This window comes from Denticeps clupeoides, chromosome 2 (genome assembly GCF_900700375.1).
Source record: "Denticeps clupeoides chromosome 2, fDenClu1.1, whole genome shotgun sequence".
In the NCBI taxonomy this organism is placed as follows: domain Eukaryota; kingdom Metazoa; phylum Chordata; class Actinopteri; order Clupeiformes; family Denticipitidae; genus Denticeps; species Denticeps clupeoides.
In genome coordinates, this window is record NC_041708.1 from 36,959,339 (window position 1) to 36,986,331 (window position 26,993).

The 26,993-nt window shown below is 46.8% G+C and overlaps 1 protein-coding gene across 3 annotated transcripts; it reads left to right on the forward strand.

The window, feature by feature from the left end:
- The first annotated feature begins 2,877 nt into the window (after positions 1 to 2,877).
- On the forward strand, positions 2,878 to 17,228 carry cdh19 (cadherin 19, type 2). Of its 3 annotated transcripts, none has more exons than XM_028967919.1 (12): positions 2,878 to 3,221; positions 6,027 to 6,351; positions 6,433 to 6,727; positions 7,458 to 7,577; positions 7,753 to 7,920; positions 8,730 to 8,917; positions 11,003 to 11,256; positions 12,065 to 12,201; positions 12,502 to 12,623; positions 13,228 to 13,345; positions 13,736 to 13,987; positions 16,440 to 17,228. In XM_028967919.1, the coding sequence occupies exons 2-12, from the start codon at positions 6,163 to 6,165 to the stop codon at positions 16,934 to 16,936; spliced, it is 2,340 nt and encodes a 779-aa protein (XP_028823752.1). In that variant the 5' UTR covers positions 2,878 to 3,221; positions 6,027 to 6,162; the 3' UTR covers positions 16,937 to 17,228. The 3 variants fall into 3 exon arrangements, with proteins under 3 accessions (XP_028823752.1, XP_028823753.1, XP_028823755.1); XM_028967920.1 differs by lacking the exon at positions 16,440 to 17,228 and adding an exon at positions 14,965 to 15,632 and having other exon boundaries at positions 2,884 to 3,221; XM_028967922.1 differs by lacking the exon at positions 16,440 to 17,228 and adding an exon at positions 14,968 to 15,632 and having other exon boundaries at positions 2,885 to 3,221.
- The last annotated feature ends 9,765 nt before the right edge of the window (positions 17,229 to 26,993 follow it).

Here is a 26,993-nt window from a genome sequence, read left to right on the forward strand (position 1 = left end):
AATCTGCGCGTCAATGTAGCCCGGGGTCCGCGGGGCCCATGTATTCTCACCACGGAGCCGAGTCCCCCGGGGACGGGGGGGTGACAGTGGGCTGCTCCGGATCGATCGTTTTCAACTTATTTGTGTAAACGGCGTGTAACCTTGTCCATTAATCATTGTTGGCACTACGTACAGATTCGCCGCGGCCGGCGTCGTGCCCGGGCCCCGAATCTTCACCAGGACTGATTAACGGCCTGCGTGGACGCGACCGGCGCCACGTGCCGCTCCATTCCCCAGGGTTCCACGTTCTGCACCTGCTCTTATAACGGATGAATGAGGTTCCGCTGCCGCCGTCAGAAGGCACAAGACGCAGAACCCGCCGCACAAGCAAATCTTCACCAACGCGGCACGTTTCGTCAGTCTGAACAACAACGGAGGCCCCGCCAATGTGACCTTGCAAATAGAGCTGATGTTTGCCCCAGGAACCGTTGGCGAAGCGTTTTTCCTGCGCTGAAGAGTAACTTTGTGTCATGATCCGGGTCCGGAGTTCGGACCGGAGTTTCATGTTGGTCCTGTGTTATGTTTCCTGATTGTGTTCACCTGTGTGTGAGGGTATAAAGCCGCCCTGTTCGTGTCTGTTTACCGTCGGGTCGTTCTTTGGTGATGTTTCGCTTGTCCTGTCCACCGTGTATTAAACCCCTGACGTTGTGCATATGCGTCCTTCTTCCTCGCCATGTCCAGCCATCGTGACACTTTGAGACACGGGTTCCAAATTTCAGCCTGGGGTTTCAATACCAGGACACGTGGCCTAAGGACGGAATTCTGCTGGCGTAAAAGCGGTACAAATGGCGTGGAGGTGCGCGTTATTGCGGGCGTTCATCACCGCGGCCCCGAGCGGCGCAGCTGCGCCCTCCGTCTCACCGTTCTCTTGTCTTACAAGCCATAAAGCCTTCCCGAACACGCCTCATCTCTCACCGGGGTGATGTAAGACCCGTCCGCGGTTCCCCGCAGCAGCGGAGACGAGGCATCACAGGAAGTGGATTTGGCAAACAGCTTGCGGCCTGATGTCTGCCGAGGACGCCGGCGCTCTGAAAGGCATCTTGCGTCTGAGCTAAACCGTTATTTTTTCATCTCCCTATCTGAGCGTGAGTGTGTGTGTTTGTGTGTGTGTCTGGTGTGCGTGTGTGCATGTTCGTGTGTGTGCGCGTGTATGTGTGTGCGCATGTTTGTGTGTGGTGTGCGTGTGTGTGTGTGTGGTGTGCATGTGTGTGTGCGTGCATGCGTGTGTTTGTGTGTGTGTGTCTGGTGTGCATGTGTGTGTGTGTGTGTGCGTGCGTTTGTGCGTGTGTGTGTGTGTGTCTGGTGTGCGTGTGTGTGTATTTGTGTGTGTGTGTGGGGTGCGTGTGTGTCTGGTGTGCGTGTGTGTGTATTTGTGTGTGCATGCGCGCATGCGTGTGTTTGTGTGTGTGCGTGTGTGTGTCTGGTGTGCATGTGTGTGTATTTGTGTGTGCATGCGCGCATGCGTGTGTTTGTGTGTGTGCGTGTGTGTGTCTGGTGTGCATGTGTGTGTATTTGTGTGTGGTGTGTCTGGTGTGTGTTTGTTTGTGCTTGTGTGTGTGTGTGTGTGTGTGTGAGATTCAGACAGGCGAGCCGCTGTTTCTTATCGTAGGAAAAGCCGTCTAGATTCTACAGGCCGCTGTTCTCTTCACACCGTCACCGTACCGAGAGGAGCTCAATTAGACTCAGTCCACAGTGGCGCCTGGAAATGTCACGGCGCGGGTCCTGACATTTCTCGGTTTGATACGGTATCAGAACCACGAGTTCGCGGTGCAGACTAATCTGCGGGCGCAGGCGGAAACTGGCGCAAAACGAGGTTAATTACCCCCCCCTTTCATCACCACGATTCCGCTTCACTTTCTGAGTTCCGGTTAGTTCCATAACAAAACAATAAAATCCAAATTTAATATCTGAGTTCGTCTTACTGTAGCGGCTCATCCAGGACCTACAGTAACACACACGCATGAATAACTATTCACACACCATAATGTGGCTTCTTAGACTGAATGATGAATGATATGCAAGTTTTTGGGTTTTTTTTGATGATGATGATGATTGACACCAAGACTTTGGACAACACGTGTCTCCAAATTCCCAGGGATGTGGTAGAGTTTTCATGAAAAAAGTTTTAAACAGGATCTGAGATTAAAGGACACAACCGATACAACACCGTGACCGTGAGTTCTGATCATGCGCATGTAGTGGGCGTGGTCACGCTACACCTATTCACACGTTGTTTATGGAAACGTAATTAAAGGTCATCTCCAGCTCTGGTGGGCAGTAAGCTCCTCAGAAAACCGCCACTTCCTGTTTCTAGCCGATATTTCTGTAAATCATGGGCATGAGATAACAACAACAACATGTATTTCTTATAAAGCCCATAATCACATCCAGTACGTCTCAATGAGCTTCGACAGGACCTACAGTTGACACCCCTTCAGCACACAAGGAAAAACTCCACATAAAAAACTCTAGGAGAGAGAAAAAAGGTCGGAAGAAATGTTGGGAAGGAGTGATGGAGAGTAGAGGGAGAGGGAGCCTATCGTCCAATGAGACGTGTCTTGTCTGGTGCGGGCAGAAGATGTTTCCAAGCGGCGTAAATGAACGAGTGAACGAGCCAGGCAGACCGATGGAAGGAGTCGGAATGTACGCCAGTTTGACTTGGCAGCGAGTTGAAGTTCTTCTTGCTGTGAAGGGATTTTGATGTAATCTCATCCATATGCAAACGCGGTGAAATAAATTATACAACATCGGGCCCCATTAGCATTCCGAAACACGAGTGGGAATGGAGCGCGGCGGCGGAACGAGGTTGGTTGTTTATGGACTTCGGGCTACGTCCCCGTTAATCGGAGTCTAAATGTCAGAAACAGACTGTGGGTCCCTTATCATTCACAAAAATCCTCACCGGCAGCGTTCTAATAAGCGCCCTGTTGTTCTCCGGAGGAGGAGGAGGAAGATAGAAGGGCCGGATTGTTCGCATTGCCATGAAGGCCCCGAGTGTCCATCGGCTGCGGACAATAGCGCCAGTGTTTGTTCTTCCCGAGAAAGGGGGCAGGCGGTTGGAGGACGGGAGTGTGAGCTGCGAGGACGGGTTCCAGGATAACGCGTCCCGACTCTTCTCCGGGAGAGACGCGGACAGCAGGTCCTGATGGGGACCGTGGGAGAAGACCAGGTCAAAGAAACAGGTGAGAGCTTCTCTTCGTCTTCATGTGATACGTTCTTAAGACATGAACGTATGTTGATGAGACAATAAAATAAAAAAAATCCGCCAAATCGTAAAAAAACGTAAAAAAGTTCAGTAGATTTAGTTCCATTTGGATGCTGCTGCTGCCGCGTTGGTTGCTAACGATGCGGTTTTGACTTGTTTTGCGGTGAGGGCGACATCCATGGTTCCACTTTAGATGCGCGGTGTCACTGTTCCTCGGAGTGTGGCGGTAAACATCCGGTCCCAGCACGGAGCCCCCGGTGGGCAATTAGAAGGCGTGCAGTCATGTGACGGGCCATTTACAGCGATTTGTCACGATGGCACCACTACAAGTGCGTTGGGGCCGCCGACTCAACAAAAGGCTTCGGCCCTTTGATCCCACTTATGCTGCAGTTCAGCGTGTCAAAGAGATATTGATCAGAACCCAACTGCAACGTCAAAAACTCTCAGCTTCTAAATTACATTTTTTACCAAAATGTTGCCATTTCAGTTACGCCTCCGACGCCACGATTGACAGAATAGTCGTGTTGAACACCTGAAACCCCGAACTCGACCAGAGACATTGTCAGGGAAATTAATTTGTTCTTTAAAAACTGATTTTGTTATTAGTCGGTTTTATAAGCGGTATTTGTTTCAGTTTCATAGAAATATTACGAGACAGACGGGCTAGCCATCAAACAACTACTTTTTAAAGTTTTAATTGTGGTACTTGTAATTAATTTAATTACTCCCATAAATTATTCCTCCTTTATAAGTGGACCATTTGCCCTGCAAACGAGAGCATTTTTCCGTGAAGTGTGGCCACCTCCTCCGGGGAGAATGATTCCAGGATCTCCACGTTTCGTTCTGGCTCCGCGGGACGCCGTGCTAGACGTAGTAAAATGCCGGTTTGCCTGCAGTAAACATCCAGACAAGCAGAACAGGAGAGATGATGAGGGCCAGAGCACTTAATGGCCACTTCGAACGGCACCTCCTGCGAGTGGCACCGCGCCCTTAAAAAATGCGGCAAATTATACGTGCAATTAAAGTCCGGCCCGCAGAAGCCGCTGCGCATCTTGCTGTCAGCCTTCGAAGGCATGGCGGCACTCCTCTGGATTTGGCCCCCGGCCTATGAAAGCTCCTCGTTCACTCACGACTCAGTGGTCACTAATTGGACTGTCACTCCCCGCACCGTACAGATATGAATATGTTTCGAGTTAAGACGCTCACACCCGCTCACAGTCGCGGAGCAAATTGAATTTCGAAAGGGAAATTATGAGTAATTGATTTTTTTTTATTATTTTTTGGACCGTCTTGCCACAGCAAATTGCTAACCAGCTATAATTATGAAAGGGCCACAAAGCACATAGCTATCAACGTAATATTTACAATTACCAATATCTACTGAGAGAAATGAGTCTTGATCACATCACTCTTGTCACAACTGCCCGCATTATGATGTCAAATGTGCCCGAAGGTCAAATTGCTCCTTTTTCCAGAGAAAATGAATTTGGCAGGAATTTAAATAATTGGGACACATTTGTGTAGGTGACAGTCGGGTTCGTCAGATTAATGAGTCACCTAAGGACCCTTTAGTCCTTGCTTTGAGACGTGGCCGTGTCACCAAGCACATTCGGGGACCACTACTTATGCAGAGTGGCAATTCCTGTTTGATGAAATTACGGGGCTCCTTGACTCCTCGACGTAATTGAAAGTCAAACGTGTCACGTGGGCGGCGGCCGCTGGAGTCCTGCGTCGTCGGCACTTTACAGTGATCAAGTCTTCCGCACCCCAGGTGATGCAGTCAGATGACTCTTGATTGGTCGTGGCCATGGGAGGTAATTAACTTCTAAAAAACCTTCCCATGATGGAGGGAAGGTCGGCCCAACGCTGGAACATGGAACCCAGCTCTGCGTAAATGTCCTTTAATTACGTCACTATGTCTAAATAATAATTTAAAAAATTATAGATTTAAAAAATCTGAAATGTGAATTATAATAAAATATTATACCAATTTTATATGTTGGTAAAGATCTTAAATCCTTAAATCATAAGTATTCAATTAAGGTTTTATGACACTTTTTTTTGGTAATGGTGGCTTCTGTTACAGTTACATCATAACACCTGAAATGCACATTATGTATACGTTAATTAGCATAAAATAGCTGATTTGTATATTTCTTTATTGTAATTATTATATCATTTGAATTACATGGTTATAATGTATTGCTAATAAAGGCTTCATTTATTTGTTTTTATGTTATCGCATGGCTATTAGGGTAAATATATAAATTTTTGTATACAATAATTAGCAGATTGTTTGTTAATACCTTTATGTATCAGCTACAATGTTCATTATCAAAACCATGGAAAGACTCATTTATAATTTGTATTAGCAGTGATGGCATTTGTCACTTTATCATGGTGAGGTTGCAGCTTGCTTGATAGTGAACGTATTTTCCGTATTTTCCTGCTGAGTTTTAAAAGAACACTTGTCCTCCAGTACAATGCAGGCATCTGTTTCCTGCATCAAATTGAGAAGTTCCAGTTATTTCCTGACTCTTTCCAGACCCCAGCCAGATCTTTGGCTCTTTTCTGAGAACAGAGTTCACGACCTTTTGAGTGGAAATTCGGATAAACAAGTGACACTGATGGGGAGCTGCTCTGTTTGCTGGACTTTACAGTTTTAATGGCACAAATCAGCACCATGGACAGATACTGGAATAACTACTTGTAATCTAACTTTTATGGTAAATAATAACACAATAATTGCATGTTGCTTCATCTACTTGTGCTCTGAACACAGAATGAAAAGTCAAAGTCAGATGACCATGGCAGTGAGACCAGAAGCTCCACCATAAGCATCTAAAGCAGCTTCAGCAGAACTCTATTCAACATCCTCTCCAGCACATCCGAGTGGAGGGGCGTGGAGCCTTGGAACCATGGACCTCGCCGGCATCCTGCCCGTGGTGATCTTGGCTTCTGTGCTTCCCTGGTGTGTCCTGGCTGAACTGGAGGTTGGACAGATGGGCGGAGGCTCTCTTCACCCTCGCCCCCGACCGAAACGAGGCTGGATATGGAGTCAGATCTTCGTGGAGGAAGAAGATCCCACCCCGCGGATTATCGGGAAGGTGACGTATGCTGGTGACTGCTTCAGTACAACCTCATGCTCATCCTGGTATTCCTACTTAAACCCGTGTTTTTGTCTTCAGCTCAAGTCGAACTCGGACACGGGGGACCTGTCCATCAAATACGTCTTGTCCGGAGAAGGAGCAGGGGAACTGTTCCAGATCGACGAGTACACGGGCGAGATCAGCGTCCTGAAGAAGCTGGATCGAGAGGAGAAGGCCTCTTACGTCCTGCAAGCTCAGGCCATCGACCGGCGTTCCAACCAGCCCATGGAGCCGGAGTCGGAGTTCATCGTCAAAGTCCAGGACATTAACGATAACGCTCCGGTCTTCCTGAACAAGCCCTACGTGTCCAGTATTCCTGAAATGTCTCCAGTGGGTAGGCCTGGGCACATATTTACCTTTTCCACACATTCTGGAACAGTCCGCCCCATTAAAGGGGGCGTGGCACTGTTATGTTTCAGTATTCTCGTGGCTTTGCACGGCAGCTGCAGATATCGCACCCCCACGTAGCCGGGGTATGATTTATTCCGCCTTAAATATCGTTATCACTACCACGGCCGGTTTATTGCGCGCCACATTTCCATTTCAATTCATGTGTAATCTGCTGCTGTGGCGTAATGTTTTTTATTGCAATAAATCATGCGGCATCGGCGGCGCGCTGGAAGGAGAGGAGAGATACGGAGGGATGGGGGGATGAAAGGACGACGTGGGGAGGGACCGGTGACCGGAGTGTGGCGGAGGAACCAGCGGAGATTGACAGAGATGGAGACGCAGGCAGTAAAGAACGAGTCGGGGAAGCAGGCAGACGTGTCTCGCCAGTCAGACAGCTGTCATGCAGAACTATTTATATTTATATATACTGCTGGGACTTTACATCAAATGTGTCACACACAGAGAACGCTGGCCTGCGTTTGGAATTATTATCATAAAAAAGAACTAAAATTACATTTTGTCAGTGTGTACCATATCATGACATTTTTTAAGGATTTGTAGGTCGGAAGGATGCTGGTTAAAAACACATTAATTATGAATCTCCCCATGCACACTAACATCATGTTTGGTCTTCTATCCCATTCTGGTTTCGCCCCCCTTGTCCACGTGGACAGGTACTACGGTTGTCCAGGTAACGGCTACGGACGAGGACGACCCGATGTTCGGAAACAACGCCAAGCTGATCTACTCCATCCAGCAGGGGGAGCCATATTTCTCTGTCGAACCAAAGACCGGTAAGGCCAACCAAGAACAGGGGCACTTGTATAGAGAAATCATGGTGGCATTTATTTATTATTAAATCATGGTGTCCAGCTTTTAAGGAATCTGAGAGTAGTTGAAGAACTTTGTAGATATTCCCTGTATGGGCAGGTCCCGGAACGGCGACACTCTGTCCTTCTCGTCCCTCAGGTATGATTGTCACCTCGTGGCCAAACATGGACCGCGAAGCGAGGGAGGGCTACCTGGTGGTGGTGCAAGTCAAAGACATGATGGGCCTGAGTGGCGGCTACTCCGCCTCGACCACGGTAACCATCACCCTGACAGACGTCAACGACAACGGGCCCGTCTTTCAGCACAGTGAGTTCCTGCACAAAATGGCTCTGCAGGGTGACCGCGGGCCCTCAGATGAAAGGCAATTTGGCCGCGGCACCTGCCGTCGTGGAGAAAAAAAACAGGGTTTTTTTACCAATTTTCTGCAGCGCTGTGCGGCGTGGCCACAATGTTGTGACTTACAGGACTCCAGCAGAACTTATCAATCAAACAAAGCTCATTTATCAGACACTTTTAATACACGTTGGCACCAGCTGTGACAACAGAACAAGGTAAAAAAGCATTAGCAGCTTTCCCGCTCGAGATGTTAACAGATCCATTAGCAAAAGAATTATAGGAACAATAACGAACAAATTAACAAATTATTCTCATTAATTTTTGCTGCGGCGTTGCACTAGTCGCTCCTTTTGTGGAAGGGCTGGTACAAAACAAACCTTTTCTGGCATTCTGTCTGGCTCCGGCACATTTGCTAAGTGTCCTCTGTACAGAAAAGCACAATTATTTAGTCATCAACTTGGCTCAAACTCTTCCGCCTCCTCGCTGGAGAGCCAATTCCCATCTCTCAAGCCGGCAGGCTTCCAGTTGTAGGCAGGTTTCTGCATGGAAGTGCTCAGAGGAGAAGGAAAAGTGGTCCAGCATGGAGCTCAAGCAGAACTTGATGCACAGAGACATTGTGGGAAACTGTCCAGGTTTAAAGTAAAGAAATAAGGGCAGATTTCTCCTGTGGGTGGAACTGTAGAACATTCTTCAGAACATTGAATTTCAGTATAATCTATGAAACATGTTCTCATTCTCCAGTTGGTTTAATTGAAAGTCTGATTGTGACCTCCTCCTAGACCTCTACATGTTCCAGGTGTCAGAGTCGGCGCCAGTTGGCACCACGGTCGGCAGGGTCATGGCGGATGACGGAGACGTTGGGGCGAACGCCAGGATGAACTACAGCCTGAAGGACCTGGAGGAAAGCTCCACGTTCACCATTCGCACCGACCCTGTGACCCAGGAGGGCATTGTGCTCCTGGCCAAAGTGAGAACCATAGAAAAAGTTACACAAAGCATTACAAAAGTCCATTTTAAACACTTTACTAACATTTTGTGCAAGAAGAGTCGCCTTAATTGTTTTCTGATCGAACATCCTTGCAATAATTTCTTCTGTGCAGTAAACAACCCAACCGTGAGAGTTTAAAATGAAAAGCAGCTTTGCAGATGTTATAAAATGATACTAATTTGATAAAAATAAAGTGGCCTCCGGATGGGGGGAAGGAGCAGTAAACGTCCCTCACAGCTGCGCATGTGAGTTATGGCCGCAATAAAAAGCTATATTATCACATTTCAATTTGTCATTGAAGTGGAGTTATGACACGAGTGTGACTCAAATCAGTCATTCTCATCGTTTATTGACACGATCGGGAGAAACGTCCCCAGAGCTCAATTTCTAAAAGGATCTGGAGAAGAGGAAAGTATTTCCCCCGCCACAGAATAATCGACAATGCCCTTCGCCGAATCGGTTTCCTGTTTTCCTGGCGCGCTTTTGTCCCCCCGCCACAAAGCCGGGGGGATTCGTGGCAGGCTGAATGGGCTTGTTATGGAAATGATGGGCTCATCCTTGAACCTTGGGGGGAGGCGTTAATGGTTCACATGCTGTTTTTAACAAGCATCATCTTGTCGATCGAAATTCAACATCGGTTAAGTGCAAGTTCACAGCTGGTGGCTCATCAACTTTGAATGAAGCGCTTGTGTGCGTGGCCAGATGGAATTGCGGGAGCGGCGTTGTGTGTCAAATACGCGCTGTAGCTGCTTTCACAACCAGGAATATTTCTGTATACATGTGTATAAATATGTCTTTTTTTTAAGAATCTGTAATATGGGCCCAAATTCTCGCTCAACTAATCTTTGCTTATTTATTTAAAGCAATGATTATTTAGAGAGAATTCATTTTAAAAAGAAAAACACTCATAACAGTCCACTTATGACTTTAGGAGCTGCAACAAACCTTATATTGTTATTGAATTCCACGTATTTACGTTGTACTTACAATTACGAGCACTTTTGTTGTGCATGTGTCCAAAAATTAATTCCAATCTTCTGGTAAAAATGAGTAATGACCATGAGGTCTTTGATGTTATGAGAAGGTTGGGTTACAATGAAGAACCAATGTGAGACCTAATTAGCTGTACTGTTATTTTGCCATCGCAATCATCTTCATGGTGTAACGTTGTTGGTGGAAAAGTTAAAACATCTGAGATTTCTTGAGGGAACTCTAGTGTCCTCTAGTAACACAAAAAGCCAAGGGTTTCCAGTAACGATCAAAATCTCCTAATTAAAATGCCTTAATTGAAAATTGGCCCAATGAACGGCAATTTATTTCTTAAGACATCCGTAAAAATGGTAAAAGAAGAAGTTGTAAAAAAGACCATGTGGTGTGGTAGAAGAGAATAGAGTGTGTAGAAAAACTCTTTCTCCCTCCACACAAAGCACTGTATTCAACCACTCCAATTTGATGTTACCTGGCAGAAAGAGGCATGGCACAATAGAGGTTAAAAATGAACAGTTTCTAATTTATTAACACCGGTAAATAATTATTGTAGTTACATGTGAATATTGAATGTAAAAAGGTACCAAGGTTACAGAGAAAAATAAAAATGAGAAGAAAGAGTAAAGAGGGAGAAGAGAAAAAGAGGGGGAGATAAAGACTCAGAAGCCTTCCGGCTTCCGATGGAAAACCCCCTGAGCAAGAAAGCTTTTCCACATGTGAGCAGACCTTTATACCCCTGGCCTACAGGAAGTTGTCACTGGCCTACAGGAAGTTGTCACTGACCAATCAGAACCTGTTGTTTCTGATGTCACGCCCCCGGTGCCTCCCATTTGGGGAAGACAAAGGGGGTGGGCGGTCCTGACAGCTGACACTTCACACGTTGCCGTCAGACAAAAGGCATGTAATCTTCACGCACAACCATCCACACAGGAATGACACACCTCCCCCTGCAGACAGCTGTTTTGCAACACAAAAGGCATGCTCCCGTGAGGTCCATCCTTACAAAGTGTTGGGAGAAGTGTGGTTTATTGTAGTGTGGAGTATGTAAATTTGTTTGGTTTTCTTCCCTTTTGCCAGCCGCTGGACTACGAGAGAAAGAGACGCTTTGCCATTTCTGTGGACGCTGTGAATGACCTAATAGACACTCGTTACCTCAGCGTCAATGAGTTCAGGGACCTGACGAACGTCAAAATCATAGTGGTGGACGAGGACGAAGCGCCGGTCTTCCGCGCACCGCTGTACGAATGGAAGGTTCCGGAAAACGCAGCCGTGGGCACCACAGTGGGAGCTGTCAGCGCCCGAGACGTCGACGAAGCCGGCAATCCAATCAGGTGAGCGGTGATTTCAGAGAAATTACATCAGTCCGATCAAACGAATAACGTGGATCCGTACCGGCCCAACTGATTCGTGCAAGTAAATATTTCCCCTAATTACCTTTAATGTCTACCAAAGACACAAAATAACTATGCGGCACATGCAACGTGTTCATCCACTTCCATTTCTTCCATTGTCGTGGGGTGAACTGGAGTTCATTAGAATTTGCTTCGGCTTCACTCTTCCTTTGGGAGAAACGAATCTCTTTCAGCCACAATATCAAGCGCTCCGGTTGCCTCCGTTCTGATCTCGGCAGATGGTCCATGCATGGCTGCGCTTATCTCCTTTTACTTTGGGAGGAAATGAACTCTGCCGAATAAAGCACTGTGACGTTCCACCTATTCTATATCTTTTAATTTTACTGAAAGGGGAGAGAAACAGAAAGTAAAAATAATAATACCGTCTACGCGGCACCATCTGGAAGCTCCAATCTCAATCATTTGTCAATAAATGATGAAGAACCAGAGAAGCACAGTAGCTGTTTGTCACTCAGGTGGAGTTTTTATGCTGTTTTTTTTTTTATTTATGCGGCCTGTGACATTGAGATTTCTTGTGTGCATGATAATCAATATTTAATGGAAAACGGGGAGATTTTTGGAGAAGTTGCTTAATGAAACCACCAGGGCACACAGAAAATTCTGTGCTTGTGCTTCTGGGAACCTTTGCATGGAAAACCTGGGAAAATCGATCAATGGAATGAAGCATGAATTCCCCGACCGGTCAGCGGTAAAGAATGTGAACTTCTCATTTCTTCCTTTAATCCAGATACTCCATTGCCAAAAGCAGCGGCACGAAGGACGTTTTCCGAATAGACCCCAACAATGGAACCGTTATTGTGGCCAAACCTTTGGACCGGGAGACGTCCGACTGGCACAATCTGACAGTAGCTGCCAAGGAGACAAGTGAGGCGCATCTCTTATTCTGACAGACGCACATCCTGCTCGACTCCAACCAATGGGCGGATGTGCGGGCTGCGGCGTGTGGGCAGTGATGACATGATAACGTTCCGTTTCTCCCGCTTGTCTGACACAAATCTCCCGGTTCCCGGGCTCAGAGGTGGCATTTCTTTCAGCTCTTGGATGGAAACATCATATTTCTTTGCTCGGTGTTGCGTTTGTAAAAGATAAAGCGCCCATTTGTTGGGCTGGAACCCTCGGCACGTCGCACTCGAGACGCTAACGCGCCCTGTCTCGCCTCCGCAGGGACGAGCGATTTGTCCTCATCTGTGGAGGTGGCCGTAAAAGTGTTGGACGTCAACGACAACGTGCCCAGCCTGGCCGCGGAGTACCGGCCGTATATCTGCGAGGGAACAGAGGCCGGAGAGGTGATGTACGCCCACTCTGCTCGGCCACTGATGCTGCGATCGCACGACCGCCACGATCTTCCCGCCGGCGGTTACGTTGCGGACCTGACAAGTCACTTTATAAATGTCCCCCCTACATTTACACCATATATTACGCATGGTCGAAGCACGATGCTTAGTTCCTGGCTTCTGTACAGAGACGGGAAGTTTACCGTAACGTAGGCCGTACGCGCGTGTCTTCAGACCAACCAGAAGTCTGAAAATGGTAAGAAGAACGGACGTTTCGGAGTAATTCACTGTAACGCAGCATAATAGCTAATGCTGCAGTGAGCAGTAATCTGACAGCGATTAGCCTGCCCACAGGGGATGGGGAGGATTAAGTGGGGCTGAGACCTTCTTCTGACCAACTCGTACGTGTCAGACGACATGCAAGAAGGGGATTTTATGTGGATTTCCACATTTCCATTGTGTTACTTCACTAGTCGGTTACTTTACATGCGTACCGTACTGCTTATGGAGCCGATTTTCAACCCTGCTCTGTATTTGCCAGAAAATGTTCATTCTCATCTACACTCAATTAATGAAACAAGGACCGTTAACAAGATGATTTGTGTGTCTGCGCCAGATCATCCAACTCATCAGTGCTACAGACCCAGATGACCCTGATGGTGGTCATCACCTCTACTTCTCCATGGCTCCAGACAAGCACATCAACCCCAACTTCACCATCCGAGATAACCAAGGTAAAAATGAAAAAAGTAGCCTAGCAGATAAGACCAGCAGATAAGACTATGAACCAGATGGCTACAAAGACACGGGTTCGAACCCCACTTACTACCACTGTGTCCCTGAGCAAGACACTTAACCCCCGAGTGTCTCCAGGGGGACTGTCCCTGTAACTACTGACTGTAAGGCGCTCTGGATAAGGGCGTCTGGTAAATACTGTACATGTAAATGTATATGGCAAGCACAATACATTTAATAACATTTACTTTTAAATAGGTTTAATTCAATTAGCATGTTTAACAAAGCTATGATATAATATGATATAATATTCATAATAAATATAAAAAAAATCCTGATGATGTCCTTGAGGAAGTTTTAATTGTTGATGTTCTCCACGCTCTTTGCAGACAACACAGCAGGAATCCTGGCTCGCCGCAGCACCTTCACCAGGAGGGACCGTGCCCAGTACCTCCTCCCGGTGGTGGTGACTGACAGCGGATCTCCAGCCCTGTCCAGCACCAGCACCCTGACTGTCAGAGTGTGTGCCTGCCAGCCGGCTGGACACTGTGCTTCTGGAGGGGTGGAGGCTCTGGTCCTGTCTATGGGCTTTGGTCTCCAAACGCTCCTGGGTGTTTTAGCTGGTCTGGTTTTGCTCACAGGTAAGGCAGGAACACTGAGTTGACTTGGCGACTATAAACCTGCAAAAGAAGCAGTGATGTAACAGTACAACATTTGTAAATGGTTAATAAGGACTGTCAGGAGACTCATCATTTCTACATGTTTATTCTCAAAAGTCACAAACCTGGAGATGAGAGATGATTATTAGGTAGAATCACTAATTATTTTATTGAGCATTTTGAAGGTGGGTCACCAGTAAGCCCTGTGATTACAGGTATTAAACTCAACTCCATAATTCATAATTACATTTACAGCATTTATCAGAAGCCCTTATCCAGAGCGTATTACAATCAGTAGTTACAGGGACAGTCCCCCCCCTGGAGACACTCAGGGTTAAGTGTCTCACTCAGGGACACAATGGTAGTAAGTGGGGTTTGAACCTGGGTCTTCTGGTTCATAGGCGAGTGTGTTGCCCACTAGGCCACTACCACCCCTACCAGCTCCTGATTAGGTTTTGGGTTAAAATATTATAAAATGCCGTTCAGCTCACAACGCAAACCACTGTTGAAATTTCCTGTAAGGGTCATGCGAGGACCTGCACAAGTAGCGCACTGTGCTGGTTAAACAGCTATTATATTGTTCTGCTGCCCCACATCGGCGCTGCTGTTGCTGTGCCACGACCAGGCGTTACGCTTGTGACGTATTAAACGATTAACGATTAGTAAAAGAAATGCGGCTGTTATACCATCAAAGCCCACGTTGGACTACACAGACGATGTCAGATGGTTGTACAGAGCACACTACACAACTTTCTGACGTCAAATAATATCTGGACAAGACCCCTACTACTGCACCGGGTCTCTGAAAGAACGTACTGTTACAAACCGGAGGATGGTATACAAACGTAAAAAAAGTGTGCAATGGTCAGTAGTGAAAATGGTTGACGTGGTCTGAAACCAGCTCTCAAGCAGGCCGGTGTCGCGCAGATCTCTTCGGTTACCACGTCCTTCTCTCCCAGCAGAGCAGTCGTGTTAGGGCACAATTCCGCAGCCCCCCCCACCACCACCCCAGCCTGGCAAGTACTGTGTGTGTTGACGCTTAGCCGGCTCCGCGGTCATCCATTCACACCGCGCCTAACACTGGCAAGAATAACACCGACGTGACACCCATTGTACGAATAACGAGTGTGTCGGAGTGCGTGGACTAATGGCGGCCGTACTCCCGGCGCCGGTCGTGTTGAGCATTAACGTGCGTAATCGCCGCGCTAACAGACCACTAATTCCGGCAGAGTGGCGCTCGGTTGCCGAGCCTTTGACTGTTTGAGCTGCAGCTTCAGCGCGTCGAGGTTCTTCGCACGGCGCTTTGAAGAGAAAACGGCAGCCGCTCGTTTCTTCCGAGCCTTTCATGAGCGTTCGCTCAGAGCGGCCGCCAAGACGGAGCGAAATTCCTCGAATTATCCCGCGGCCCGCCATCAGGACGCCATCAGGCTGTGAGACGCGCGTGGAAGTAAATTGCTGGAGATTCATGACCTTCCAACTCACACCGCTTTCCATCTTTTCTCCTGCGTGTCTGTGTATGTGTATGTGTATGTGTGTGTACGTGTGTGTGTGTGTGTTTGTGTGTGTGTGTATGTGTGTGTGTTTGTGTATGTGTACGTGTGTATGTTTGTGTGTGTGTGTGTGTGTATGTGTGTGTGTATGTATGTGTGTGTGTGTGTATGTGTGTATGTGTGTGTGTGTGTATGTGGTGTGTGTTTGTGTGTATGTGTGTGTTTGTGTGTGGTGTGGTATGTGTGTGGGTTTGTATGTGTGTGTGTGTGTGTGTGTATATGTGTATGTATGTGTATGTGTGTGTGTGGATAGTGTATGTGTGTGTATGTGTGTGTTGTATGTGTATGTGTGTGTGTGTGTTGTGTATGTGTGTTTGTGGTGTGTATGTGTGTGTGTGTTGTATGTGTGTGTGTGTGTATGTGTGTGTATATGTGTATGTGTGTGTATGTGTGTTTGTATGTGTATGTGTGTGGGTGGTGGAGGGTAGGGTGTGTGGTGATGGATGTGTGGGGTTGGTGTGGGGGTATGTGTGTGTGTGTGGGGTAGGTGATGTAGGGGGGAGGTGGGGATGTATGTGTGTGTGTGAGGTGGGGTGTGTGTATGTGTGTGTATGTGTGTGATGTGTGTGTGGGTGTGTAAGTGGGGGTGTATGTGTGTGTGTGTGGGTATGTGTGTGTGTGTGTGTGTGTGTGTGGGTGTGTGTGTAGGTGTGTGTGTGTGTGTGTATGTGTGTGTGTGTGTGTGTGTGTGTTGTGTGTGTATGTGTGTGTGTGTATGGTATGTGTATGTGTGTGTGTGTGTGTGTATATATGTGTGTGTTTGTGGTGTGTGTGTGTGTATGTGTGTGTGTGTACGTGTGTGTGTATATGTATGTGTGTGTGTGTATGTGTGTGTATGTGTATGTGTGTGTATGTGTGTGTGTATGTGTGTGTGTGTTGTCCAGTTCTCTCTTTATTAATGTTTGTCGTCAGGAAGCACAGGAAACGGAAACATGATAAAGTGATGGCGGGGGAGATGGAAACGGAGGAATACTCGGAGAAAGTCTTTCGCTACGACGAAGTGAGCGTCGTCCCGGGCCTGACCACCCAGGTCCCGCTCCGGCCACACCCCCGGCGCCGGGAGCGGCGGCTCCGCAGGGAGGAGGTGGCGGCCAGCATCCGCATGTCCCTGCGCCACTCCCACCTGATCGGCCCCGGGGACGAAGTCTTCCGCCAGTTCATCGTGGAGCGGCTGGCCGAGGCCGACGGGGACCCGCACGTGCCGCCGTTCGACCGCCTGCGGACTTACGCCTTCGAGGGCGCGGGCTCCGTCACGGGGTCCCTGAGCTCCCTGGAGTCCGGCTCCGCCGAGCGTGGCCCCGACCAGGCCTGCGACCCCAAGTCGACTTTCCTCAGGTTCGCTCCTTGGGGCGGGGCGGGGAACGAGGAAACCAGCTTCTGAAGCCCCCCAGCCCCTTTCTGGGACACTTCTGTGCACTGTGGGAACTCTTCTTTTCTAACACATCTTCTAGATTAGCATCCATCTCTGGAACAGCCTTTCATACGATGAAATTTGTTCTGCGTAACAAAAATGTATGAGTCCAATATCAGGGAATCGGTCGGAGAGGCAGTTTCCCGTGAATTTATCCCAGTTCTGCTCGTGTGAGCCGCGCGGGCCATATTTTATGTACCGTATGAAGTTAGTGTTGCGAACGATGTGTAAATTAATAAAATGCATAAAAAAAAAAAAAAAACAACATTATTCACACAGCACAGCCCGAAGGCTTAAAGTTGATCTGCGGCGGAATAAATGGGCTCCGGCGGCTCCGTCTCGGGCGGGGAGAGCAGACAGGACTCCACCCGCTGTTTACCAATCCTGTCAGCGCCGAACTACGTCCACCAATCGCTCAATAAAGGAGACTCATGTTCGGCTGAAAACAAGATGGACGTTGGGGGGAGACGAACTCGGCACCGTCTCCACCTTAGGTCCGCGTGGGGTTTCACAAGTTCTAATGGTGAACTGCGGGTGGGATTTTACGCAAAAGCAGCCGTTTTTGCTCGCACATCAGATCTTACCTGCTGCAGGACGTCCAGGGGAAACCCGGCAGATGTCCGCTCAATGGGATGCACACGAAACGATAGATTTTGGGGTGCAGTGCTCCTTCAGGGCTTCACTAGTCTGTGAAGAAGCCAAAAAATCTAACTTGACAGCACGCTCTTGGCACCAAAAGATGAAGGAATGTACGGAACATTATCATGGTCACACCTAAAAATTGCAATCTTATTATTATATATCCATGACCTTATACATGACCCCCCCCATTACAGAAGCAGATGTATTTTTTCAGATAATACTGTATACTGTATGTCATTCAGTATAATTTCAGTATAATGTCTGAACAAAATTACATCATAAAAAGTTCTTTTTATTCATATGGGGCATTCATATGTGTGCACATGTCAGATTCTGCCTTTCCTTTAAGAAATATGAATAAATTATAGCGGTATAATGAGAGGAGGACCATTAAGCATATTCTGATTTATTTGGACATGACTAACCCCACGATCATGTTTTAAACAACTCCCTGTTTTCATTTCATCAGAATTTCCTACCACACGAGGATATTAATAATAAGAATAAGAACAATTTACGATGTTTCGACCAAATTTGTGCTGTGACTATTACCAAAGATATTAAGATATTGTAAAAACTACCAGACGCCCTTCTCCAGAGCACCTTACAATCATTAGTGACAGGGACAGTACCCCTGGAGACACTCAGGGTGAAGTGTCTTGCTCATTTTTCTCCAGGTTAAATTGTGTGCTCTTGTTCAGTCTTCGTTGAGATGATTTTGTCTTTATGCGTTTCTTTTCTAGCCATTTCAGCAGTTTTGCCGTGTGAAATTCATTGGAGCCTACGCACCATCAGTTGGACCACAGCCGCAAGGCACGGATCCAACTGGGGATTTCTGATTTTAAAATAAACACGGACAACACTGACATCCAATTTGTTCCATATTGATGGTAAATAAATTATTCATAACTCGCGCACCAGATGTCAGCTTTTGGTCTAACACTTGCCCTGTCCTGAGTGCATTAAAAGGTCAAGTGGAGGTCGTCATGTTGGAATATGGAGTCCTGGTGATGAATGAGACCCGCTGCTCTCATTAGCCGCTGACTCTCTGTCTCCTTTTCTCATCCAGTCATGAAGTCAGAGGGCCTGGGAGCTCAGATGGGGTCAGAGGTCACCGCTCCATGTCTCATACTTTACGCCTACCTAGATAGGCTTTCTCGTATGCACACACATGTTGCCAGATGGGATTGTAAATTCTGCCCCAAAAACACTATAATGTCTTGTCTGAGTGCAAGAAAACTCCTTGAAGCAGATGCACCGTGACTTTGAGCCAAGGAGCAAATCTGCTATCAGATCCGGGCCTGAAATAATGAGGTGCAGATATCTGAATAATCCAGAATTGTCCAATAGATGCAGATAACTTAATGGTGCTGGTGAGAAAGGCCGGGAAGGAGCAGGAGGTCCAGCTAAAGAAGGCTAAAGAAGTTAAGTTCAGAAGAACTTGGAAGAATGAATCACCGGTGAAATACGTCCCTGTAATGTCCCCTTCAAAAGCTCTGAGCGGCGGCCATTTATCCTTTTGACCTTTTCTTTAAAAGAAAAAATGTATACAACACAGAGACGAGCAGCACGGCTCATTTAACACGAATGTACATTTTACTTTTCTTTATTTGCGCAATTACGCCCATTATCAAGATGTGCACGTTCTCGCCACGATCGCACCCTGCCGGCGGCTCGGGGTCACATGGTCAATTGTGTCCCCCACGTCCCTGCCAAAACCAATCGTGGCCGACCATGTCATACACAATATGGCTTTTCATTACGCCCCTGCCTGGGGAGCAGCCAGTTTGATTGAAAGGAAACTGCGGTGTTTCTCACTTCATTCTTGGTGCCCGGACCGTTGGAAGTGGATACCGTCTCCGAGTCAATAGCGGGACACGCATTTCACCGTTTCAGTCCGAAATTATGCCATTTCAGGCCGTTCTTCTTGGTTTTAGGGCTCCTTCCCTCACACCAGTTTTTCCGTTGAAGCCAATCTCTGCCAGGCAGGTGTGAGAGTGTGAGAGCTGTCAGTCATCCTGCAGCTGTCAGTCAAGTCTGTAATTTCACTTATTGAAGTGAGTAGTCTACTTTACTCATTTTAAAATCACAATTTATTACTGAGCACAAATTTCATTAACAGTCAAACCTTTGAGGAGCCAATAAATGTTTCGGATCTCAAACAGAGCAGTGAAAAAACGGAAAAGAAACTTGGCAGAGTGAAAGTCTTTGGAGAGAGTACTGACATGGATATGAACTGATGAAACAGTTTTCCCCGTTTCATTTGAAAGTTACACAGTGCTTGTTTCAGCATTCGGTGGGTAAAGACGCGGCCCCATAATCAGAAGGGTGCCACTGAGGTGTCACTGAGCAAAGCACCGTCCCCACACACTGCTCCCCGGGCACCTGTCATGGCTGGTAGTAGCCTAGTGGGTAAGACACTCGCCTGTGAACCAGAAGACCTGGGTTCAAATCCCACTTACTACCATTGTGTCCCTGAGCAAGACACTTAACCCTGAGTTGCTCGAGGGAGACTGTCCCTGTAAATACTGATTGTAAGTCGCTCTGGATAAGGGCGTCTGATAAATGCTGTAAATGTAAATGTAAAATGGCTGCCCACTGCTCACCAAGGGTGATGGTTAAATGCAGAGGATCATGGAGCATGTAAACTTCGGGAATAAAAGCAGGCATGAACTCGCAGGCATGCAAATGAGCCCGATCCATCGCTCTTCCGCTCCGTCCTCTGATCCGCGGCATGAAATGAGCTCTAATGAAGAGGGATGCCGTCTGCATGTATATGAGGCCGCCGAAAAAGACAATTTATTTTGCGATTGCGTGTTGTTTATGGGGAAATTAGAATATTACATTTGGGGAAATGCTCTCGCCGTTCTCCTGCCTTCCAGCTCGCTCTGTTATCGGGGCGAATTGCAGGAAAACACACGACGCAAACAGAAACTTCCACATTAAATTCAAGCCTTTCGACTCACAGCAACACAGGCTGAGACTGTAGCAGGCCACAAAAGCCAGAAAACCGTAAAACGTCCGGAACGATCCTTTATCCAAGGGGTGGGGGGGTGACTAAGTATTTGAATTAAACGGCTGCACGGGCAGAAGGGGAAATAAACAGCTTCTGAACGTGACCTTTCCTCAATCTCCGCTCTGTAACTTGAACCCAGCAGAAGCTGCTGCTGATGATGAGGCTGCCGCCGCTGCTCGAGTTGACGATTATTTCCGGTACTTCTGTCCGCACAAGAGCGCTTTTCTCTGAAAAACCTGCGTCCACACGGGAGCGTGGTCTGAAACGTCACCCGAGCTCATTTTTTAACCTGCAAGTGGCGCTGTAGCTCCCCACTCCCTCCAGAACTCCTCCATCTCCAGCCTGGTTTTTTTTATTAAAAACGTGCATCATAGAGAAGATTTCTTGTTGCTTTATGAGGTTCTGCAGCTGCTGCAGCACGGTTTACCCGCCGTTGTTGTATGTTGGACGGGGTTCGGGGTTACAGGTCAGGTTGGAGGCTGGGCCCACAGATGTCCCGCCCCTGATTATATTTCATATATGTTAAGCTTCAGAGTTGCAGGTGATTATACACAAATGAAAAGAAGAAGACGGGAGTCTGAGGCCGACTGCCACCAGCTCCAGCTACGTGTTTCAATTCGCTCTCGATTTTAAGTGCGAGGCGAAACCCTCGCGCAATCTGGTAAGACGATTATGGCTGATCATGAAATCAAAAATGAATTCATGTCAAGGCCTGCCACGCTCTCATGATATAAGATCAATATCCTGTCTTAAGCATCCACTGCAGGGTTACAAATGTATTTCTGAAATCAATGCTTGAACACGTTAAACACGTTATGCATGTTCGCAAACTTTAATCATTTAGAAATCTGCAGAGATAAAAACACACAAACAAGCAGAATATTCAAATAGTATTTGACATTTTTTTCAATTTGATTTACACTGCATTGTTTTTAAACTATTTTTCTGCCATTCCAAGGCTGCTTTATAATACTGAAAATGATAAAAGCAACAAGTCATGCTGGCAAATATCCGAATGTTGTTGTCACTCCACCGTAGCCGACAGACAAAAGGAGAACATCAGGAACGTGGGGTGGGAAGGAAAAAAGACGTACAAACACAGGGCTTTAATAAATTGAACATAAATCATGAACACACAGAAGCGAAGATAAAAATGTTGAAAATCATTCGGCAAGGATAATAACCGAAACCGCGGCAATGTCATCATGTCAAACCTGAGAAGACCTGAACTGGACCAGACTGGGACCAGTGTTACATATATACAGTGTATAAAAATGACGAAAAGTGCGAGGCGATGCCCTCACACGCTTACTTTGGGTAATAGTGATGCACAAATCCAACCTTTAATGCATCAGTACTTACAATAAATGGCCATTTATGAAATGTATAAAAACCCCTCTACTGTGTGATTGATCAACCATGGATGACCTCAGGATGCAGAAAGGACGGGAAGGAATGGACCGGAAGTCAGTCTGAGGCGGAAGAAAGGGCGGGAACTTCCTTCACTCTTCAGGTCCTTTATTTCTGGGCACAGATATTTCTGGAGAGTAACCTTTAAAAAAAAAACATCGCTCCGGGTAAATCCAAGGCAACGCCGCGAGGCCGGGGACGAGTCCCATCGAGCGAAGGCTGAAGGCACCAATGAGACGGGAGTCACGGTGATTTGGGCAGATTTGCATTTGCTCAATTAGCAGAGGCACTTCTGCAGAGTGACTATTATTCACTAATCACAGGTCCGGTGTCCCTGCAGCAATGCAGGGTTAAGTGTCGATTAGGGACGAGTTGGTGGCAACGCAACTCACCCTCGTATCGCGGCCAATGAAGTGTGTCCTCCACCACTATTTTGTGTGGGGACGTTACCTTGCTCAAGGGGACTTCAGTGGCACATTGGCAGTCCGGGATTCGAGCGTCCGCTTCCTCGTCTGCTGAGCTACCACCTCCGGAGACGGGTTTTGTCACTCGAATTGTCATTAAAGGCTATTTATAAAGTGCATTTATAAAGAACCACTCTTCTGAACTCAAGGTTCACTCCTAGTGAGAGACGGGAAGCGCTCCAGCTTTGGATTTCTGTCCATTTTCGAATTCGATTTCAATTTCCTTGACGGAGAGGTGGCACCACAGCTAGATGAGAACTGACGTCATCGAAACTCCTCCTTAGACGTTCCTGGGCCGAAGATGGCAGGGCTTCTTCGTTGATCTCAGATATCTGGCCAGAGCTGGTGCAGCGTCCATATCTGGTGGAATTTGATGCTCTTTTCTCAAATTGCTGTATGGCTTGCAAAATATGAAATAGTTTTTTTATTGGTTCTGTTAATTGTACGCCATTTTCTGTCAGTTTATTTTATAGATTTTATTGCTCAGTACAATTAAGTTATAGTCTTTACAGCAGTGAAGTAGTTTGAGTTTTTCCAAATGTGTTTTATTAAAAGTAAAGTGTAGTGATTGTCACATGTGATACACAGCAGCACAGCACACAATGCACACAGTGTAATTTGTCCTCTGCATTTAACCCATCACCCTGAGTGAGCAGTGGGCACCATGACAGGCGCCCGGGGAGCAGTGTGTGGGGACGGTGCTTTGCTCAGTGGCACCTCAGCGGATCGAGATTCGAACCGGCAACCTTCTGATTACGGGGCCACTTCCTTAACCGCTAGGCCACCACTGCCCCAGTGGGTGACCTTAGTGTTATAACGGTATTTAAAAAAAAGCCACATGCAATGAAATGATGTAGGTATGGAGTAACCAGAAAGTGTATATAACAGCAGAATAAACCATACCAAGCAATATAAACCAGTTTAAAGTCTTTATGGTGGGTACGGCATAGTGAGCATCAGATGCTGAAGTGAGAGTGAAGTGAAGCGCAGCACATGGTGACATGGTGACACGTGTCCTCTGTATTTAACCATCATCCTTGATGACCAGTGGGCAGCCATGACAGGTGCCTGGGGAGCCGTTTGTGGGGATGGCACCTTCATCAAGGGGATTCGAACCGGCAATTCCTTACCTGCTAGGCCACCACTGCCCCGCATTCATCATTCATCATTATCATTCCCGATGTTACTCCTTCGCCTAATTTAATACTGTTCTGACCTTGACCTGGTGCTGGGAGAGCTACCACATCAAAGGATATCAGGGGCTGGAGCCCCGACATGAACGGTCCCATTAATAAAGAAGAGGGGCTGACACTTGGCTAGGGACTCTCGGCACCTTGTTAAGCCAGACCCCGCTCATGTGACGACACCCGGAGCTTCATGTTTTATTTCCTCTTCGTCGTCCTCCTTGTATCACGGTGGATTTCCGTTCTGTTCAGGGAGCGTTTGAGAAGTGGGGGGCTTCAGACCCCTTTCAGGGCCCACAGGGCCTTGTTGTTCAGTCAAATATGGAAAGGGGGGGCTAGAAAAAAAAAAAAAAGAGTGCGTTTTGTTTGTGCCGGTGCTCAGAACGCGGGGTTCTCGTCTGAAGGTCACCGAAGCAAGGAAATGAGAAATGAGAGTCTCCCGTTTTAACTGTTCTTCATTTTCACATGCCTTATTGCACACGCCTTCTATAGACACACACACACACACACACACACACACACAGGGAAAAAGCCTGGTAGACAACACTGACATTTCCTTTATCTTTTCTGTCTGATATTTACATTTCAAACAATAATTACAGCACATAATTACACACCACCGCACTGCAATATTGCACACTCGTTCATGTGCATACGTAAGAGCTGACGCCGAGGGAAAAGCGGTAAGCGCTAATTAGCTGCCATTCATAATTGATTAAAGGGTGAGTATAAATAATAAATGGGAATATAATTTTATTTGGCCTGTTTTGTCATCAGCGGTTACCTTAGGCGCCATGCGGTGCCGCGCCACGCTTGTGTAATTACATTATAATTTGCCAATCACGTTTGGCTCATCTGGAGAAAGGCCAGCGATAGCCAGAGTCTGGGGATGAATCAGTCTGACATAATGAAAATCGCCGAGCCACCGAGCTGGTGAGTAATGTATTAGTTATCTGGAAATTTTGTGGTTTTAGCTGTAAAGATTTCAGTAAAATTCCATTTTATAAGATCTAACAAGATCTGCAAGATACGTTTATTGACGTGGCATAACCCATTTGGTTCTTTTCATGGCGGAAAACTGGTGGCTTGAACCCACCTCACCCTTGAAATACAGATCTATGGTGGATTGTACAGGTCCGTACATCATTATATTTTTTCAGTTAATTCATTGCAAATAATTCTTAAGACAAGTGGGCATAGAATAAACCAGTTAAAAATGCTAATTTCTTTAAGCACATTAAATATTTTTAATTAAAAGTCATCATTCACATTTTGATAGCTGAAAAAATTTAATTGTAAGTAGATAGTAGTAAGTAGTTAGACGTCTTTTAATTCAATTTTGCATTTTCTTTTTAAAAAATGAGAACAGACACAAAAAAGAGTGTTGTTCTCATCAATGAATTTTTTGACAAATTATATTTGTCAAAAAAACATGAGCCGCAACGTAAATGCTGGTCATGTGAAAATAATTATAACAAAATATTGCATATTGTTGACAAATCTAAATGAGAGTAAATAACAATTACCTAACAAAAACCTAGCAGCTAACAATTCCCTTGCATGTTCTTTTCCTGACAAGTTAGACCTTATCAAGGCTCCTAGTTTTGTAACTCACAATCTATGGAGACTGGGAATTGCTGGTGTCTTCCTCGTCTACCAAGTAAAGTAAACCAAACTAAACTAAATTAGTTGACTAAATTTAGACAGAAAATTCATACATTTTTGTTGACTTAAAGCAGACCAAAATGCTCAGACTGAAACGGGTCTGGACATGACAAAGACTAATAAAAACAAAAAAAGACTAGACTAAAGCTAAAAAATGAAGGTCCCCAGTCTGGTCTGTAATTTCTCAATCACATCAACCATTAGTTTAAATGTTTGCCGCGGGAAAGTTTATTTTCCGGTAAAAGTCAAGGTTAGCCCGGGCTAATCTCCGGCGTGACCCGCTATGAAGGAACTGAGCCTCCGTTGTGCGTGCACATATTGTGAGGGATGGGCCGTCGGCGCGGAGCCGCAGCAGTAACACATCATTAATAACAGGGGGGACCTTTGAAGATCTGGCATAAATGTCTAATTAGGTTTGGTAACCTTTAGGAAACCCGAGCCGACGAATACTAAGCAGATCCCGAGATCTTGTTTTGCATGGCAAACTAAGCGCCCGGCGTGTCCAGGGGGGCGGGGTGCTGACATTGAGGAGCTCCGTCCCCTCCGACGGGGAAAGGGCACGCGGTTTAGATGGGGAAAAACAGAACGTCGGATTTCAGTCCAATTTAATGCACTTTAGCTCCCGGTCCTCTGGCGAAGGTTCTGCCGCTGTTTAAGGATTCAGGCCCAGATCTGCCCTCTGCGCTCAGTCCTAATGATGAGCGTTACCGGAATTGTTCTCCGTAGGGGTAAACGAAAGCGTTTCACTACACAAATGAGACCCAAAAACCCGTAAATGTAAAGATGCACAGCGAGAACTGAGCGGAAGCAGGTGCTGCTCCGAACGTCGATGCATAGATGGCGTAAAGAGGAGATGGTGCCACCTCTGCCCGTTCTTCATCCATATACAGATGATACGAGAACTTTGGACGCAGCCTGAACCTGGCCTGCAGGTCTGAGTTACAGAATAAAGAATATTCCGGAAACGAGAGTTCAAACGAACCCTGCACGGGTCTCCTAGCAGCGCACCTACACGTTCTTTCTTCTTTTATTGACTCATCAACCCGCGGGTCGAGTTGAAGTAATTAGTGAAATTATGATTTGCAGCAGCAGATGGCTCTACTTAGCGAGCGGTTCTTACGTTTTCTTCCCTGCAAGGTAAAAAAAAAATGTTTTGTGTCAAAGATCTAGATGTCAAGTCCTATGAAGGAGAGGGGACATCTTTAACAGCGTTTGCATGTAATCAGGCATTTGTGATGTTGTAAGAATGGACATCGCGGGAGCCTGCTTTTGCCTTGCATAACAGATGTCTGCAGGGGGAAGTGTGACATTCCTGTGTCGACGGTTGTGGGTGAAGATTCGACACCCCGCTTTTTACATGCCTTTTGTCCGACATCAACGTGTGAAGTATCAGCCGTCAGGACCGCCCACCCTCTTTGTCTTCACCAAATGGGAGGCACCGGGGGCGTGACATCAGAAACAACAGGTTCTGATTGGTCAGTGACAACTTCCTGTAGGCCAGTGACAACTTCCTGTAGGCCAGTGACAACTTCCTGTAGGCCAGGGGTATAAAAGTCTGCGCACATGTGGAAAAGGGGGGCTCTCTGAGGTTCTTACTCAGGGGGGTTTCCCTCGGAAGCCGGAAGGCTTCTGAGACTTTCTCTCCC